Below are 18465 nucleotides of genomic sequence, written 5' to 3' on the forward strand. Positions count from 1 at the left end.
AGAATAAAAGAGCCGAAAAAGGATCAAAATGAATCAAACTAAAAGCTCGGGGACCAAGTTGCAAATAATCCATAGATGAGATGGAAAATGGAATGAAGATTCAAGAGTGTTAGAAGTCAATTGGATGAGGAAAGGAGTCGAGACGTGAAATATGATCGAAGTACTATCAAATATCAGCTTTCAGGCAAAAAAGCTATGCTCGTGATTTTTAGTCTCTATTTGATATCCATTTTTGGCATGGTAAACATCAGAATTTGAGGAAGCCTATATCTATCAAATATGTATATATTTGAGTTTTCTTCCCAATGCACTTTGAATCGCTTCAATTGGAAATCAGGAGAAAAAGTTATGATCAAAATATTAAAAACTATCCGACAAAAAGAATCGCATAACTATGCGGTCGCATAGTATAAATTCTATGCGGTCGCATAGAAGCCTCCCAAGAATTTTTTCTCAAATTTTTTTTACTCTATGCGACAGCATAGAAATGTAATATGCGGTCGCATAGAACAATTTCGGGCTGATTCTGCAGTTCCTTATACGATTGAAATTCTTTTGGTAACCTAATTTTTACGCAATATAAATACCAAAAGACGTCTAGAAAGAAGAGAACGTATTGAAGGGGGGAATATACACAATTTTGAAGGATTTGGAGAGGAAGAACAAGGCAATCCACTTCAAGATTCAAGATTTCATTTCAAGAATCAATTGGGTGATATTCTTCCTTGGTTTTAATTATTGTTTTTCTTTATTTCCCATTATGTTAGGCTAGATTTTCATGTGCTAGGATTTGCGATGAACCTTATATTATGAACTCTTAATCTTGAATTTTATTAATTTGACGTTAAAACATTTTTTAATTAATGAATGATTGGCATGGATTTTATTTTCTCTACAATTATGTGTGTAATAGTTGTATGAGTTTCGTGGCCTGTTTTACCCTCGAGAGATGGAAAATAAGTTAGACATTATGTTAATTATCGTAAAATTCGATAGGGGATAAAAATATACCGCTATACTTTACGTGACATTCAAGTATTCATAAATTTTTAATACATTTTTATATGTTCGCATCCGTCATTGAAATATAGTCGGATCGTATGTGAAAATAGGTTTAATTCTACTCGAGAGAGATTGTTAAACAAATTAGGAATATTGGTCTTCATAATTGAATCGTGTTGTCAATTTTATAAAATTCGAATTAAAGGGGATTGATATTAGGGGATTCAGGATCCTAATACGCATTTCGTTATCATATTTTTATAAAACTTGCATTTAGTTATAATCACGCATTTAATCTAGTTAGTTTAGGCTTTATATTTATAAGTAGATTATTAAATCATAATTTAGTTAACGAAAATATCAAGAATTTCTATTGTTTCGGTTAAGGCGACGATAGGTAAAATTGAACTAATCAATCTCTGTGGAGTTTGTTCGCGAAATTATTTCTCTCGATTTTAAACTATTGCAAGTGTACGGTTCGTTAACAAGTAATCAAGTGGATTAAATGAGTCCGAATATCATCTCACAGAGATTGATTAGTTTAATTTTACCTATCATCGCCTTAACCGAAACAATAGAAATTCTTGTTATTGTCGTTAACTAAATTATGATTTAATAACCTACTTATAAATATAAAGCCAAAATTAACTAGATTAAATGCATGATTATAACTAAATGCAAGTTTTATAAAATTGTGATAACGAAATGCGTACTAGGATTCTGAATCCCCTAATATCAATCCACTTTAATCCGAATTTTATAAAATTGACAACACGATTCAATTATGAAGACCAATATTCCTAATTTGTTTAACAATCCCTCTCGAGTGGAATTAAACCTAAATTCACATGCGATCCGACTATATTTCTATGACGGATGCGAACTTATAAAAATGCATTAAAAATTTATGAATACTTAAAGATCACGTAAAGTATAGCGGTATATTTATATCCCCTATCGAGCTTTATGAAAATTAACATAATGTCTAACTTATTTTCCATCTCTCGAGAGTAAAATAAGCCATGAAGCTCATACAATTATTGAACACATAATTGTAGAGAAAATAAAATCCATGTCAATCATTCAATAATTAAAAACATGTTTTAACGTCAAATTAATAAAATTCAAGATTAAGGGTTCATAATATAAGATTCATCGCAAATCCTAGCACATGAAAATCTAGTCTAACATAATGGAAAATAAAGAAAAACAATAATTAAAACAAAGGAAGAACATCACCCAATTGATTCTTGAAGTGAAATATTGAATCTTGAAGTGGATTGCCTTGTTTTTGCCTTGTTCTTCCTCTCCAAATCCTCCAAAATTGTGTATACTCCCCCCTTCAATACGTTCTCCTCTTTCTAGACGTCTTTTGTTATTTATATTGCGTAAAAATTAGGTTACCAAAAGAGTTTCAGTCGTATAAAGAAACTGCAGAATCGGCCCGAAATTGTTCTATGCGACCGCACGATGTATTTCTATGCTGTCGCATAGAGTAAAAAAAATTTGAGAAAAAATTCTCGGGAGGCTTCTATGCGACCGCATAGAATTTATACTATGCGACCGCAATAGTTATGTGATTCTTTCCGCCGGACAGTTTTTAGTATTTTGGTTATAAATTTTTCTCCTGACCAATTGAAGTGATTCAAAGTGAATTGGGAAGAAAACTCAAAGATCTACACTTTTGATAGAAATAGGCTTCCCTAAATTCTAATGTTTACTATGCCAAAATAGATCTCAAATAGAGACTAAAAATCACGAGCATAGCTTTTTCGCCTGAAAACTGATACTTGATAATACTTCGATCATATCTCACCTCTTGACTCTTTTCCTCATCCGATTGACCTCTAACACTCTTGAATCTTCATTCCATTTCCCGTCTCATCTATGGATTATTTGCAACTTGGTCCCCGAGCTTTCAGTTTGATTCATTTTGATCCTTTTTCGGCTCTTTTCTCCTGAATTCCATCATTTCCATAGAAACACCTACATTGCATGAATTCAATGAGATTAAGCCACAATTTAAAAAATTTTCTTGTAATTAAGTCAAGTTAATGATCTAAATAAGTGTGCAAAAACACACTTATCAAAACCTCCCAAATTTGAACTATTATTTGCCCTCAAATAATTTAGTGACTTAATTCTGAACAAACATGGCTTAATACCCTGTCGTGGCTCAGGATTAGACTAAGTATTTGACTTTATTAAAATTTATGAGTGCAAAAATGACATCAACCTTTACTTGTTAAATGCATACTTGACGTGTGTGTGTGTGTGAATTCATGCCAACAAATATTATTAAAATGAAGAAAATGTCAAAAAATATTTAAGCCCTAATTTTTAAAAACTTTGTAAAGAAAATAAGCTATAAAACAATGTTTGAATTGGATAGCTTTTTTCCACATTGTGTGCTTGTATTGATTTCCAAAATATATAGAGTATTACATATATAACAAGTTTCAGAGGTTGTAGGGATACAATAAACTGATGCCAGGGCAAACCTACCTGAAGCCTAGCGGGGTCGGCCACCCACTCGATTTTTAGATTTTTGGTTTTTCTCCAAGTTTTTTTAGGTTTTCAAATTTTTTTTGTCAGGGTTTTTTTTTTTTTTTTTTTCGCCCTCACTGGACTTCCGTCTTGGGTCCATCCCTGAATTGATGTCTAATGTTTGGTTTTGTAGGGTATATATCACTTGATTTCTACAATCGATTATTGACTGATTGAATCGATACTTTAACATCTCCTCCAAACTAATGGCGAGTAGACGACCGATGAGGTTAGACCATAGAAAATGGAATCCAATTGAAGCCTGTCCCTTAGTAGACATATCTAGGAGCTGATCTTTAGTGAGATCTTTGATGGAGCTGATCTTTGGTGGAGATATGTTTGACTAGGATGTCCTTATTAACGACCTTTTTTCAAACGAAATGGTAGTCAATTTCCAGTTCTAGCGTAATAAATAGGAATTGATGCCAAAGCTAATGTGCCTATGTTATCACACCAGATAATAGGAATCGAAGCAAGAAAACTCTAAAATTCCTTCAGTGACATGCGAATTCAGTAAGCTTTGGCTTTATATACTCTGCCTATGTGCTAGATTGTGAGACAATCCCTTGTTTCATAGTAATTCTAATACCAAATTTTTACCTAAAAACACACCAAATCCATTGGTACTACACCTATCTTCTGGATTTCCAACCTAGTTCAAGTAATAGAAAATATTTAATTGAATAATAGAAGGTGTATAGAGTAAACCATAGTCAATTGTGCCTTTCAAATAACGTAAAACCCTCTTAGTTGCCACCTAATGAAAGTCTGTAGACTGTGCATGAATTAGCACAACTGATTGACTGCATATGAAATATCAAGGCATGTAATTGTGTAGTATTACAAATCACCAACACATGCTTATATTCAGCAGCAGGGCCCAGGCTTGCCTAGCCCTGCCCAAAAGCAAATTAACTTGTAAAAAATGAAAAATTTATTCAGAATTCTTGGCAAAATAAAAAATAGTAAAAAATTAGCCCAAGCCAAAAATTAATTTTAGCCCAACTAACTTCATTCCCAACTGAAGCCCAATGTTCAATTATTCAAATTTAAAGAATTCACTTGTAATCAAATTAGTTGATTATATAACAAATAATTTTTATTAATTAAAGTAAAGATAAATGACTTATTTTAACAAATATCACATGTTTGACTAAGCTTAAAAGTAATTACATTTTTTCTCAAGTTTTTTCAAATATTACTTATTTATACTTCTGAGTTAAAAAAATTATTTATTTTGACCATGAAATGGATGTTATTATCAAAATAACTAATATGCTCTATAATTACTTTTATCAGTTAAAAATATATTTGTTAGAATTTTGTCATGAGAGTCCAAAAATATATTTTGACCCACTTTGTCATTAGCTTCAAGAGTTTAACCTTTTAAACTAAATCACAAGTGGCAAAGAGAATCTTTCATGGTATTAAAAATAAAAAGTTCAAATTTCTGCCCATCCTAACATATCTTCTTGGCTCCAACAAGATAGCAACGTTCCATCATAAGAAGAAAGTTTTACACTTGGAAGTTGTAGGAGAGGCTAGTGGTTAGGCATTGATCATCTTTGTGTGGTCAAGAAGATCCGTGATGTACGTGGCTTGCCTGAGATGAAGACTCTCATTGGGTCATTGTGCTTCGACACTAAGGAAATAACTGAGTTGTCCAAGCAGTGGCGGCCATGAGGTGAAGTAGGCAATCGCCTAAGGCCCTGCTTTGATAAGGGCTCCCAAATTATGTGAAATTAATTGGTTGGTTGAAAAAAAATGAAAATTATATTTATAAAATTCTGAAAATAGAATTATCGTATGCAAACATAAGAAACTAATAAAAATTGAAAATACAAAAATAGTTAATATATATATATATTTTTTGTTATTATATTATTTTGTTTTAATAGCATGATAATAATATTTTTAGATATTTGCTTAAAGTACTTTGAATTTAATAATTCTTCGTCCTTGTTCATTCAGATACTTCTTATTTTACATTAATTTCTTATAAATTAATATAATATTAGAAGCTCGTTTATATTTCATCATTATTTTGTTACACTATCTTCTGTAGTCATATTCTCCAATTTTGTACATAAATCATTCAAAAGTATATTCAATTATATTTGAAATAATAGTGAGAAAATAATCATACAAACGAGCATGCTCCTTTGTTATTGCATTGTAAATCTGTTTGTCAAACTTTACTTGTAGTTTGTATTGATGGTTGAAATTTGACATTTTGTTTATTTAAATATCAAATTTTGGGACTTAGTTGTCTGTGTTAGATTTTTTATAATTATATTAAGCCCCTGTTTGGCATCAATTAAAGTCTAGATTTTAATCTAAGTCAAAATTGACTATTAATTTTAACTACATATTTTATGGGTTCCAAAACTTTAAATCCACATATTCTATCTATTTCTATCAAAATATACTAAAAGTTTGATTTTAAGGGTTGTTTGAACCCCATTTTTCTAAAAAAAAAAAAAAAATTGAAATAATGTTACGATGGAGAACGTGTGGTTAAAAAATAAGAAAAAGTTTTGACAGCTTGTGTGTAATATTATTTTATTGAGAAATGTATGATTGAAATGATATCAAATCATTGTTGAATAATATATTTTGATAAAAAAAGGGATTCAAACAAGGGTTTAATCTCCACCAAACAGGCTAAAACTCTATACAATAAGAATCAAAATATAAGTCCCCATTTTGAAATTAGCATAAGGCTCCCAAAATATCAGGATCGGTTCTGTGTCCAAGATCTCAAAGATGGAATTTGCAAACTATCAACAAAAGAATGGATGATAAATGGACAAGAACCTATAACAATGATGTCATCTATGTAAATTAACACAAAAATTTTCAGTGTCAGTGCAGAATGTAAATTAGGAATAATCCACTTTGGATTCCTGAAAACCTAGCTCCAATAATTCTTGGAAAATCTTTCGAAATAATGCTCCTGGCACTTGGTTGAGGCCATAAAGAGATTTGTGAATTCGACACAATAATTCAGGTTGACCGTCATCAATGAAACCTTGAGGTTGTTCCATATAGACCTCTTCATCGAGTATGCCATGCAAGAAGGCATTCGAGACATTCAATTATCTTATATGTCATTTAAAAGATATTGCAATTAATAAGACTAGTCTAACCATAGTAGGTTTAACCACCAAAGAAAATGTATCAAAATAATCAGTGCCAGATCTTTGATTAAATCTCTTGCCTACAAGTCTTGCCTTGTAGCGTCCAATGCTACCATCAGAGTGACGTTTAATTTTGAAAACCCACTTGTTCCTCACAACATGTTTACAAGCTGGTCTTGGATAGAGAGACCAAGTCCCATTTGCAATCAAAGCATCAAATTCACATCCTGTAGCTTATCTCCACTCAAGTTTAGCCACTACTTGCATATAGCAAGTTGGTTCAAATTCTATGATTATAGTAGTCAAACATTCAAAGAAATGATAAGTAGCATAAAATATTTTAAAATCAGGCTATTCTTTTGGCGTTGAATTTCCTGTTTTAAAATGTGTTATGACACCTATTATAGGTTGTGAAGGCTCGGGATTCTATGGTGAGAGAGGATCAGGATTTGGCTAGCCAAAAGAGGTGCTAATGTCTAAGTTGGACTCTATGAGGGTAATAGAAAATAAGGAATTACTTTATGGACAGATTCAATGGAGGATTATTGTCCCATAAGGTAGGGATATGAGTAGAATCGTGTATTGTGGAACTTGCAGGGAAATGGTCAGTTTTATTAGAACAATGATAGAAAGGTTGAACCCCTATTTTGAGGGTCCCCACCACCCCCACCATTAGACTTTTGTGAGAGAGGTAAATCGTGGGATGTGCCCCAACAGGTCAGGGAACAAAAGTTTCCCAACAGGTCAGGGAACAAAAATTGTCTGTACATTGTGCTAATAAGGAGTCCAACTCCATGTCTCAAGAATCGAACTCCTACACTGCGGCTGCCAACAAGGTGTGAGATAACATCACTCATATCTTTTGCACCACTAGACTATGCCCTGGGGGCTAAAACAATGATAGTTATTTATATTGAGTGGAAATGTATGTGAGATAGGGATCAACCTGTTGACATCAAGCTTATAGTGGGTGTTGAAAAGTGCGACTTTTATCATTTGCTGGAAAAGAGTCCTTATTAAACACTACATACCTCGAGATATATACCTCGCCATTGTCCAAATCTAGGCAAGTGCCCCTTTTATTGACCAACGTAACCTAAGAAAAGGCATTGTTTGCTTCTAAAAGATAATTTGTGATCGTCGTAGGGTATTAAATAAGGATGGCAGGACGAGTCAAAGGTTCTTAGTGAATGATAAGAGGATAGCTTTTTATGAATCATGTAGTAAGGTGTCAGATTGTGCAGGACTTTTGTAGGCATTCATTTTATGAGAAATATTTTTGTTAGAAAAGTATCGGTTCAGTAGCAGTTTGATGAATGTTCGATCGCTAATAAAGTTAATCTAGTTTCTTGAATATGTCAATATTTTCTTTTAATTCAATTTTGCTATGAGGTATGAGGGCAAGTTAAATGATGAAATATCCTATGTTTGGATAAGACTGACTTAAAATCATTAAAACTATATTCTCCACCATTGTTTGATTGTAGCTGTTAAATTTTTAAAGAGAATTGATTTTCCACAAGAGCTTTATATTGCTAAAAAAAATAAGAAATACATCAGACTTGAAATGCATGGATACATCCACGTAAACCTACTAAGATCAATGACAAAAAGAACATAATAGTAACCACCAACAAAATTTACTGGAAATATCCATACATCAGTGTAAACAAGCTGTAAGGGCATTATAAATTATCGAGTGAAAACAACAAACGGTTGTTTAGTGGCTTTATCAAATTGGCAAGAGCTATAGAAACCCATTTATTTGGAGACTCAGACAAAGACAAATAACTACGTAAATTATCCAAATTGGTCTTGGCAAATGCCTTTGGCAGTTGTGCCAATGGTCTAAACAGGTTATTATTCCTAGCGTTGCAATAAGCCAACATGATTTATTTGAGAGGCGCTTATGGCTAGCAAGTGGATAAGGACTGTTTTCAACTTGAAGAAGGATGAGACCGGTCTTATAATACTTTAAACAAAAATCAATACCAGTTAATAGATAGAAGATTGGTCGAAGCATTTATTGATAGATAGGAGATTGGTCGAAGCATTTGGAGAGTCAAGAACATTGTTCAGTTCAAAGAGGCAAGATCAAAGTGTAAATTGGAATTTCCAATATACTTGACTACTAAACCTAAGCCATTGCCAACTTGGATAGTGTCATGACCACTGTAAGACTCTTGGTTTGTTAAATTGGCTGTATTGGCAGTGACATGGGCATTAGCTTCACTATCTACATATCATACATGCTGGTCATAGGAGTCGTTGGCCTCGACAGCAATAGTAGCTAGATCGACAAGTGATAATCGATCCTGAAAAGAGAAGTCAAAGCGATGATAACATTCAAGTTCAGTATGTTCTCTTTTACCACAAATCTGATAAGTTGCCCCATCATTGGAAGCTTGATTAGATCGTGGGGCAAAAGTAGATGGATTGTCTTTGTGGATGAATTGGACGCTCCGAAGCGGATAGTTGGGGCTAACCAATTTTTGGGAAATAGGTTGGTAGTTGACTTGAATAATAGGTTGGGGAAGGAAAGTGGTGTTATTGGAGTAGTACAATCGAAAGCCATTGTAAAATAAGATGGTGTTGTGTTGAATGCAGAAGTGTATAGGCAGGACCAGGTGTTGAAAATATGTTGTTCAAAATCAATAAACACGTGTGTGGAATGGAATGAACAAAATTGGAACATAAATATAAAATCGGAGGGCCAAGATGAATGTCATGCGACCGCATGGCAATATGGTCATGCGGTCACATGGCCACAACCTAAAACTGGAGAGGCCAATTTGAAGAACTCCATGCGACCGCATGGAGTGGTACAACGAATTAGCCGTTGGTCAGTTTTTTCGACGATTTTCGGTTGGTTTGTTGGCGACTTTTCACTTCTTTTTGGTACCACTTCATGAAGCTATGTTCCATAGCTATAAATTGTTGGCTTGTGATCATTAGAATAATAAGAAAAACACTTGAAAACAATGTGATCAATATATTCATTCCACAAAGAAGAGATCAAAGTTTTCTTCATCCATATTCATATTCCCTTTGTGTTCTTCAAGTTGGAGAATTTATACAAGTGCTTAAGTATTAATTCTCTACAAGACTTGATTACTCCTTCAAACCATTTGCCGAGAAACCCTTTAAGCACCAAAATTATATACAAGAGAGGGTAAATATCGTTTGAGGACAACGATATAATGTCGTATTTGAGCATTTCATATTCGATTTGTTCTTCACATTTATTTCATCTTCTTGATATCACTTCTAAGTTGTTTCTTCTCCAACCCTGGTGGCGATAATTTTCCTAATAATCTCAAACGATATTTCGCGATGGAGAATGCAATCACTTTGGTAAAGATCAAGTTGATGATATGCAGATCTTGGTTGGATCATTTGATGAGATGAACTTTACAAGAAGATTTTCTTTGAAGATAGACATGCTTTTTCTCGATAATGGAAGAACAATGAATCTAGATTCATGGTTCAGATTCGGTTCATGTTTTCAGGTTCGGTAATCATCATTTCGCCTTATTCGGTAAGTCGAAATTGTGTTTCGATTTTACTCATATATACGGTACGTGAATATAATGTGCAAAACATCGGTGTTATATTTTGTGTTCGTTGTGCATAAAAATCTGGAATTACACACGGTTTAATTTTGGAAGAATTAAAATTGCCATTTTGTTGAATCCTCTGCATGAAATGCATGACGGTTAAAGATTAATTTATTAATTTCTGAAATGGCTAACCCAGCATGTGTCTGTCCAAGATAGTTGTCTTATTTTGAAAGGGTGCATATGGTTCCATGCAATTGTGATAGAAACGAGATCTACTCGGCATGATGATTGTTTAATGATTAATTTGTTATGCATGTGATATATTACATGAACACACTTAAAAAATCAGATTGAATGTGGATTTTATACTCATGACACATCATTTCCAAAATTTTGCACTTCCTTTATAGGAAAGTTGTTTGTTAGAAATGATGAAAGGAATCATGAGAATTTGGTTATGCATAATGATTGCATGTATGAAAATATGGGAAATACATAAATCAAATGACAGATTTTATTTAAATTTGGTTTGGTTCTTTGGTACATTTTAATTGACATTATACATGCAAAATTGTTGAAAGTATATGAATCTCCATTTCTTTGTTGAGATGTGAGAATGACATGATATTGCTCATATGGAAAAATTCTAAAGAGTTAGAATTTTATAAAAGAAATTATGTGAACTTTCATGACCATTTCTTCTACTAAAAAATGGAAAACTACATATGGATTACTTCATCTTGATGAATGTTATTACATGTAAAATTAAAACAAATTGGTTGTTCTTACTTTGTTGTGACAATTGGAATGACTCACGTGCATGAATATTAAAGAATGCAATTCAAACCAATTTACATTTGCTTGGATTATACACAAACCCACTTGGGTGGCCCACATGTTTTTGTAGGGCATCATTTATTGCAGGGTGTATTTGCCATTATGTTGGCTTATGGACTCCAAAGTGCAAGTAAAGCACATCTATATTTGTGTTTTGAGACCAGCCTATTAATATTTAATGGGTCTAAAGGATGCCTACTATTTGTTGAAAGTACATGAAATTTCATGACTACTTCTTCTATTGGAATATGAGATTTACACCTTATTCATTAATTGAATTTGATTTCAATTGAGGAACCAATCGAGTTAATTTATGCTTGAAAAGCATTAATGATCTACGAGATGACCTTGATCAAATTGAATGATCAAATCAAAGATAGTGGATTGAAGCACTTTGTGACTTAACAATCATTAACTGAGATACTTAAACTTTCATAGGTATTATCAAAGTGATAAGTGAATGAACTATGAAAGAGTTAATATACTCTAAGTTCAATTACAATCCCAAATGTGGGGTTGACATATTGATGAACTCTAAGTTCAATTACAATACCAAATGTGGGGTTGACATATTAAGGAACTCTAAGTTCGAGTATAGCCTGAAATGTGGGGGTTAAATTTAATGGTTGAGAACTCATATGAGAAGTTCGAAAACTTGTGGATGCAATATTAACAAATTACATAAGAATTCCAAATTAAGAAATTGTGGGGGTAACTTAATAAGTTAAAATTCCCTTAACTTTTTAATCATAGAAATATATCTACGAAGGAGAAGATATGGAAAACCCTTATATATAATTATAAGGTTGGATACACTAAGTCTAAGGTGAATAATTTGGGTGAAAGCCGATTATGGCGTTTGCAAAACAATTTGAATATTTAGAGAATATTCATGCTATTGAAAATCATTGTAATGACTCAATGATGAGAAATGAATATCCACGAATAAAATCCACAAAAGTAATTGACTAAGTGTAATGATTTAAATAAAAAAGTTTCAACTGTGTTTGAAATCTATAAATTTTAAATAAAGCAAGTGAGAAGCATGTGGCTTCATAAAAGATTTCTTGACGGTGACAAGTTGTATCTATCAAATGAATCATTGGCTAGCTATGTTTGATAAGAATACTAAGTCACATATGATGGATGTCTAGACATATAAGTCTCAGACGTGACTTAATAAGAAAATTATCAAAGATGGAATGATTTCCATAAAGACATAGCGGATACTTTAAACTACTAAATAGATTTTTAGTGGCATCTACTTCGAGTAGGATAGGGTTGAAACTCCTAAAATATAAAGGTCCACCGATGATGGCAACCCACCTGTCATTACTCAAAAGGTAATCCACGGGTTCAAATGGTAACAACAAATCATTCGATATGTGGATGGTTGCAGCATTATATAAATCCACAATAATCATGTCCTAATTAAATTAATGCTGGTTGTTACTGAAGTGAGGGTTGAACATGAAAGCTCTTAATGAAATTCAGTGCTAAAACACAAGTACTTCTAAAAGTAACAAAGGCACTGGAAGAACTTCACTTAAGCAGTCTTCAAGGTGGTGCCACCTTAATAGAGAGTTGGAGTTTCTCTCTTAAAAGATTGTTGAAAAGAATAAGCGCAAGAACCATATTAGCGCTAAGCGAGTTATGAGGAACTTAAGAACACATAATACTCGTGTGTGTATTCTTACCGGTATTGTCACATGGAACAATTGGTTCAAAGCCTCACGCTACCTTTGACTCCGACTATACTTTGTTGGAATTATATTATGGTTAGATTCAAATCGAAAGATATCTAATCCTTACGCATGAGTATTGTATACTTTGAATATGAGAGTTTATTGAAATTTTGAACAAGTGGGGTATTGTTGAAAATATGTTGTTCAAAATTAATAAACACGTGTGTGGAATGGAATGAACAAAATTGGAACATAAATATAAAACCAGAGGCCCAAGATGAATTACATGCGACCGCATAGCAATATACAACCCGAAACCGCATGGCCACAACCCGAAACTGGAGAGGCTAGCTTGAAGAACTCCATGCGACCGAATGGAGTTATACCATGCGGTCGCATGGTACAACGAATTAGCCATTGGGCAGTTTTTTCGGCGATTTTTAGTTGGTTTGTTGGCAGCTTTTCACTTCTTTTTGGTACCACTTCGTGAAGCTATGTTCCATAGTTATAAATTAGTGGCTTGTGATCATTAGAATAACAAGAAAAATACTTGAAAACATCATGATCGATATATTCATTCCACAAAGAAGAAATCAAAGTTTTCTTCATCTATATTCATATTTCCTTTGTGTTCTTCAAGTTTAGAGAATTTATACAAGTGTTTAAGTATTAATTCTCTACAAGGCTTGATCACTCCTTCAAACCATTTGCCGCGAAACCCTTTAAGCACCAAAATTATATACGAGAGAGGGCAAATATCGTTTGAAGACAACGATATAATGTCGTGTTTGAGCCTTTCATATTCGATTTGTTCTTCACATTTATTTCATCTTCTTGATGTCACTTCTATATCGTTTCTTCTCCAACCCCGATGGCGATAATTTTTCCAACACCAGGTGTGTTCCTTTTTACCAGCTGATACCATGTAAAGAAATAAAGTAGACATAAAAGATATAAAACAATGTTTGAATTGTGTGGCTTTTTTCACATAGAGTGATTCTATATATTTTCAATAAATAGAGTATTACATGTAACCAAGGTTGTAGGAATACGATAAGCTAATGCCTAACGTTTGAATTGGATTCAGAACAATAAGGAAAGAAACTAGGCTCTGCTATATAATCCTTGGCTGTAGCACAATTGGTGGAATGACTTGACTTTTGCAACTAATCACTTGATTTCTACAACCGATCATTGACTGATTGAACAGAAACTTTAACAAACTCGTTTTTCTATTAAATTATTTTCAACCACATATATTTTCAATAAAAATAATTTAATACGTAAATCAAAACTTTCCCAACTTTTTAGTTACATTTTCTAGAAAAAATCTCTATTACTAAATTGAATAATACTATCTAGTATCAGCAGTGTTAAAATACCAATTTAGAGTATTCTTGTCTTTAAACATTAGATGTTTTGTATTTTAAAGAGTCAACTCTTAAAATTATACTTAAAAAAACTCTTTAAAATAACATTTTAATTTAAAGAGTGACACGTTTTCTATAATTAAATGCATTGAAAATGTTTCAATTTTCAATGTAGAAAAATAATAAAATAATTTAGGAAAATACTAGTTAAAATAAAATATAGAGAAAAATAATAAATATTTTTTAAGAGTAGTAAAATTAAATATTAAATATAAAAAGCTTACTGGAGTACTCAAAATTTTAATTTTCTAAATTTTTAGATACTCTCCAAATGATAGAATATTTTATAACAATAAAGAGTATTTTGGAAATGTTCCTACGTGACGTTAAATGATAAACTCAATAAAATCTTATTTAAGTGATTCATTTTATTATAACTCTTATTTAATATACTTTAGTGACATCTAAACTCATATTTTAATATCAATGATGTTAAATATCATTACTTTGCTAAATCCGATATCCTAAAAAATGGGCTCAAACAAACAAGCCCTATCAAAGTTGGAAAATACTACTTTGTCCGAAAATGTTTGCCACGCAGGGTGACCGACCTCACAAAGTGTGCAAGTCCCACGTGACTTAAATAATGCTCAACCCCTGAAATGTGTGTATTCAGTCATCCTATATATCAACTATTATGTTCCCCTAACTCGATCCATGAAACTTCAATTGAACCACACCCAAAAAACTAATTTGTACAGTTTCGTGCGTCCAGGTTTCCGAAAATATTTGACACGCAGGGTGACTGACCTCACAAAGTGTGCAAGTCCCATGTGACTTAAATAATGCTCAACTCCTAAATGTGTGTATTCAGTCATCCTATATATCAACTATTATGCTCCCCTAACTCGATCCATGAAACTTCAATTGAACGACACCCAAAAAACTAATTTGTACAGTTTCGTGCGTCCAGGTTTCTGAAATCGCATAAATGAAGCAAGCACTTTTGTCCATAAGTCGTTGTATTTACCGACAGTCGCAGTTCAGTTCTTCCTTGAGACACTCAGAACCCCAAACCGCAGTATCATTCCATTTCTCTTCGTTCATTTCCTAAACCAAATTCCGCGCATAAGGATGGGAAATCCCAAAAGACCATCGGTGAATGCTAATTCTACGAGTGAAGAGCTGCACGCAGCAGCTCGATCGGGGGACCTGAAGGCCGTGCAGACAATTTGCAGTACGAATCCTCTAGCCGTAAACTCCCGTGACAAGCACTCCCGTACACCGTATCCTTCGGTTTATTATTCCTTTTTTTTTTTTTGCTTTTAACGAGCGTGATAATTATGTGTGTCTCTGTTGATGAATTGGAAGTCTTGAACTGGGAATTTGATTTACTGTTTTCGAAATTCCTCTTTGTATTTATTTTTTAATGGGCACCTTAGGCTGCCAGAAGCTAATGTCCTCTAATTGACATAAGCAGTTTTGATTTTGAACATATCTTTCTGTCCGGGGATTTTTTATTGCTGTTAATAAATATGAAGAGGAAAAAGCATAATAATCCTGAAATTTTTTGGGGTCATTTTTTGCCTCACCCAACTATGCATTTGAGTCTTGTGTGCTACATGCTTCTTCGACCTGGTGAATAATCTTAAGAGTTCCATGTGCTGTACTTGCTCTATAAATAACATGAAATGATAAAACGTGTTGAAAATGAACAAAATGGTGAGATAAAATGAAAACCTCGAGGAAGAAAGAGAGTAATTATACAAACAAAACAGTGAAGATTAAAAGCCAAAAAAATTGGAGTACTGCTTCCGTTACAAAAGAAGCTGAAATAAAAAGCTAGAAAAATTAGAAGAATATAAGCCAGCTTTATTAAAATTGGCTTTAAACTTGTCAATACAAATAAGTTATGTCTTGTGCTTCTAACCAAATAATGCTTTTCTGCCCCTATTTGATTAGAGATTTTTTGAAAATAGATTTTGTGAAAAGTAATTTGTTGGAGAATGTGTGGTTAAAAAGGAGGGAAAGTTATAAGTTCATTTGCAAAATTATTTTATTGAGAGAATATGTGGTTGAAAATGAATTTGAGGAAAAATGAGTTTAGAAAATGTGGCTAGACAGCTTAATTCCACAGAAAGATCACTGGCACGAAACTCCTTGTACTTCCTAATGGAGACCCTTATATTGGCTTGATTATCTGCCGCCATATTTTTCTCACTGTAAGTGTGAGAAAGACAAGTATTGAGATGTTTTATTGACAAGAGGTAATTGGTTAGTATAAGCTGAGCCCTCCAGGAGCCACCTGTGCTCTATAGCATCTAGCCAAGGTTGAATCCAATTCAATAAATATTTGATAATTGATAAGGCCTGAATGAATGCAAGTTGACTGTTCAGATTGCATCCTGCTGTGATGGTCCACAACTCTCTTGCATTGACCCGCACACTGGATCAATTGCATTCAGTGAATGGACCAGACTAGTTGTGTCTTGTCAGTAGGAAAATTGAATCTCCACATAGGTGCAGGTTAGGAAAACCTATTGGCTAGTGATTGTTGAGACCCCACTTCCTAATGAGATGGACACCAAAGGCACCCGGTGCTACTTGCTACATCATCACATGTGCACCCTTTGCCACCTGATGCCACATCGCTGCTATATAATTTCAAAAAAGCTCACGACAATGGTGTGTACATGGGAAATGCAAAGTGTGCCTCTAAAGCGCCTAATACACCACTTTGTATGGTGTGAGTAGGCTCTAAAACAGTAAGTAGCCTAGAGTATTCTTCTAAATGTAACTTAAAGAGTGAAATCATATAAGTTTACAAATTTCATTCTTTATCGATGTTGGCCTCTTTTCAAACAATCAAACACCTGTTCACCTATGTAAGTATTGTAGTATTTGAAGATAGACTTCCATTGTCGTATTAGTACCAAGCAGGGGAATTCTCCCTTGATGGTGTGCTTTTGCATACCTCCATTTCAGCCGGCTTGTAAAATGAATTTATTGCCTTAACATTTCAATTAATTCATGAATTTTGTCAATTCCCATCAACAAAGAGAAACAAAAAATGCAGGTTTTTATCATTCTAGTTAAAGTAGGTTGGATTTGAACTTTCTTTACATTCGGAGCATGAAGACAGTCATTAGTTCCCTGGAGGCTAGAATCATTAGGAAATTGTTTTAGGAGTGTGAGAGCGTTAATTTGCAATTTGTTAATGCAGGATGTGATGGTTTGTTGGGAAGGTGGAGTGGACACTAGTGGACGGTATTAAAGAAAGAAAAAAAGGTTATTATTTTTTGTCGTACAGTCCAATGGACTATAGTGTCCAGCACTCCATGCCAAAGATCCACTTTGAGTTCTTTTATAATTTCTCATGTTGAGGTATTTTGATACTCGTTTTTTTGCACTGTCTCTTTTCCTTAAATGATATTGAACCACAGATTACATCTAGCCGCATGGTCTGGGCATGCAGAGGTGGTAAATTTTCTGTGCAAGAATAAGGCAGACATAGGTGCTGCTGCCATGGATGACATGGGTGCAATTCACTTTGCTGCTCAAAAGGGCCATCTGGAAGTAATCAAGATTCTTCATACAGCTGGAATTTCCGTCAAATCCTTTAACAGAAAGGGCATGACTGCTCTTCACTTTGCTGCTCAAGGGTCTCACCTCGAAATTGTCAAGTATTTAGTGAAGAAAGGTGCAAATACGGAATCCAAGAATAAGGCTGGGAAAACCCCTTTTGATCTTGCAAGCAGTGAAGAAGTGTGCTCATTTTTAGCTGAATGTAGAACTGTATCTGGTAAACCAGTTATCGATGGTCTAGAAAAAGATGAAAAGGCTGAACCGAAGTCACCGCAAAAGGAAAAAATAGAAGGATCTGATGGTGAGGCTGCTTCGCGTGGAGATGAAGAAGCTGAAGAGGGTGAAGATGAATTAGTGAAAAGAAAAGGTGATATAGAGGATATCAAGGATAACCAACCTGAGACCAAGAAGTCGAAGGTTGCTCTTAATCATCTTTTAGCTGCAGATGATGTGCAGGAAGAAGATGATTTCTAAACATTTTAATGATGGAAACATTTGCTGTGTATTTCCTTCACTTATGATGCAATATATACTAACTGATGTTTAGTGTTAGAAAACTTATCTTCTATTTTTAGAACTTTTGATGATGTACTCAGTTCACTTGAAAGTTGGATGGCTTTGAAACTAACTGCAGAGCTTTACTAGTATATCTGACGTTTATAACTGCTACAAAATATTCAATGTTCTACAGTTATATTTTTTCTTTTGATTGTGGATTAAAAGCATAAATCGAATTTGC

General features: G+C 33.6%; 1 protein-coding gene across 1 annotated transcript; it reads left to right on the forward strand.

Moving 5' to 3' along the window:
* Window positions 1-15155: 15155 nt before the first annotated feature.
* LOC111387328 (tankyrase-1) lies at window positions 15156-18424 on the forward strand. Its single transcript, XM_023011883.1, has 2 exons — window positions 15156-15427; window positions 17585-18424. Exons 1-2 carry the CDS (start codon window positions 15276-15278, stop codon window positions 18198-18200), a joined length of 768 nt encoding a protein of 255 aa, XP_022867651.1. The 5' UTR covers window positions 15156-15275; the 3' UTR covers window positions 18201-18424.
* Window positions 18425-18465: the final 41 nt, after the last annotated feature.

The sequence above is a fragment of the Olea europaea genome, unplaced genomic scaffold (assembly GCF_002742605.1).
Source record: "Olea europaea var. sylvestris unplaced genomic scaffold, O_europaea_v1 scaffold399, whole genome shotgun sequence".
Classification (NCBI taxonomy): Eukaryota; Viridiplantae; Streptophyta; class Magnoliopsida; order Lamiales; family Oleaceae; genus Olea; species Olea europaea.

Coding starts and splice junctions, on each gene's coding strand:
- LOC111387328 (XM_023011883.1), top strand. CDS start 15,276: ATGGGAAATCCCAAAAGACCATCGGTGAATGCTAATTCTACGAGTGAA. Junction 15,428..17,584: donor GACAAGCACTCCCGTACACC/GTATCCTTCGGT, acceptor ATTGAACCACAG/ATTACATCTAGCCGCATGGT.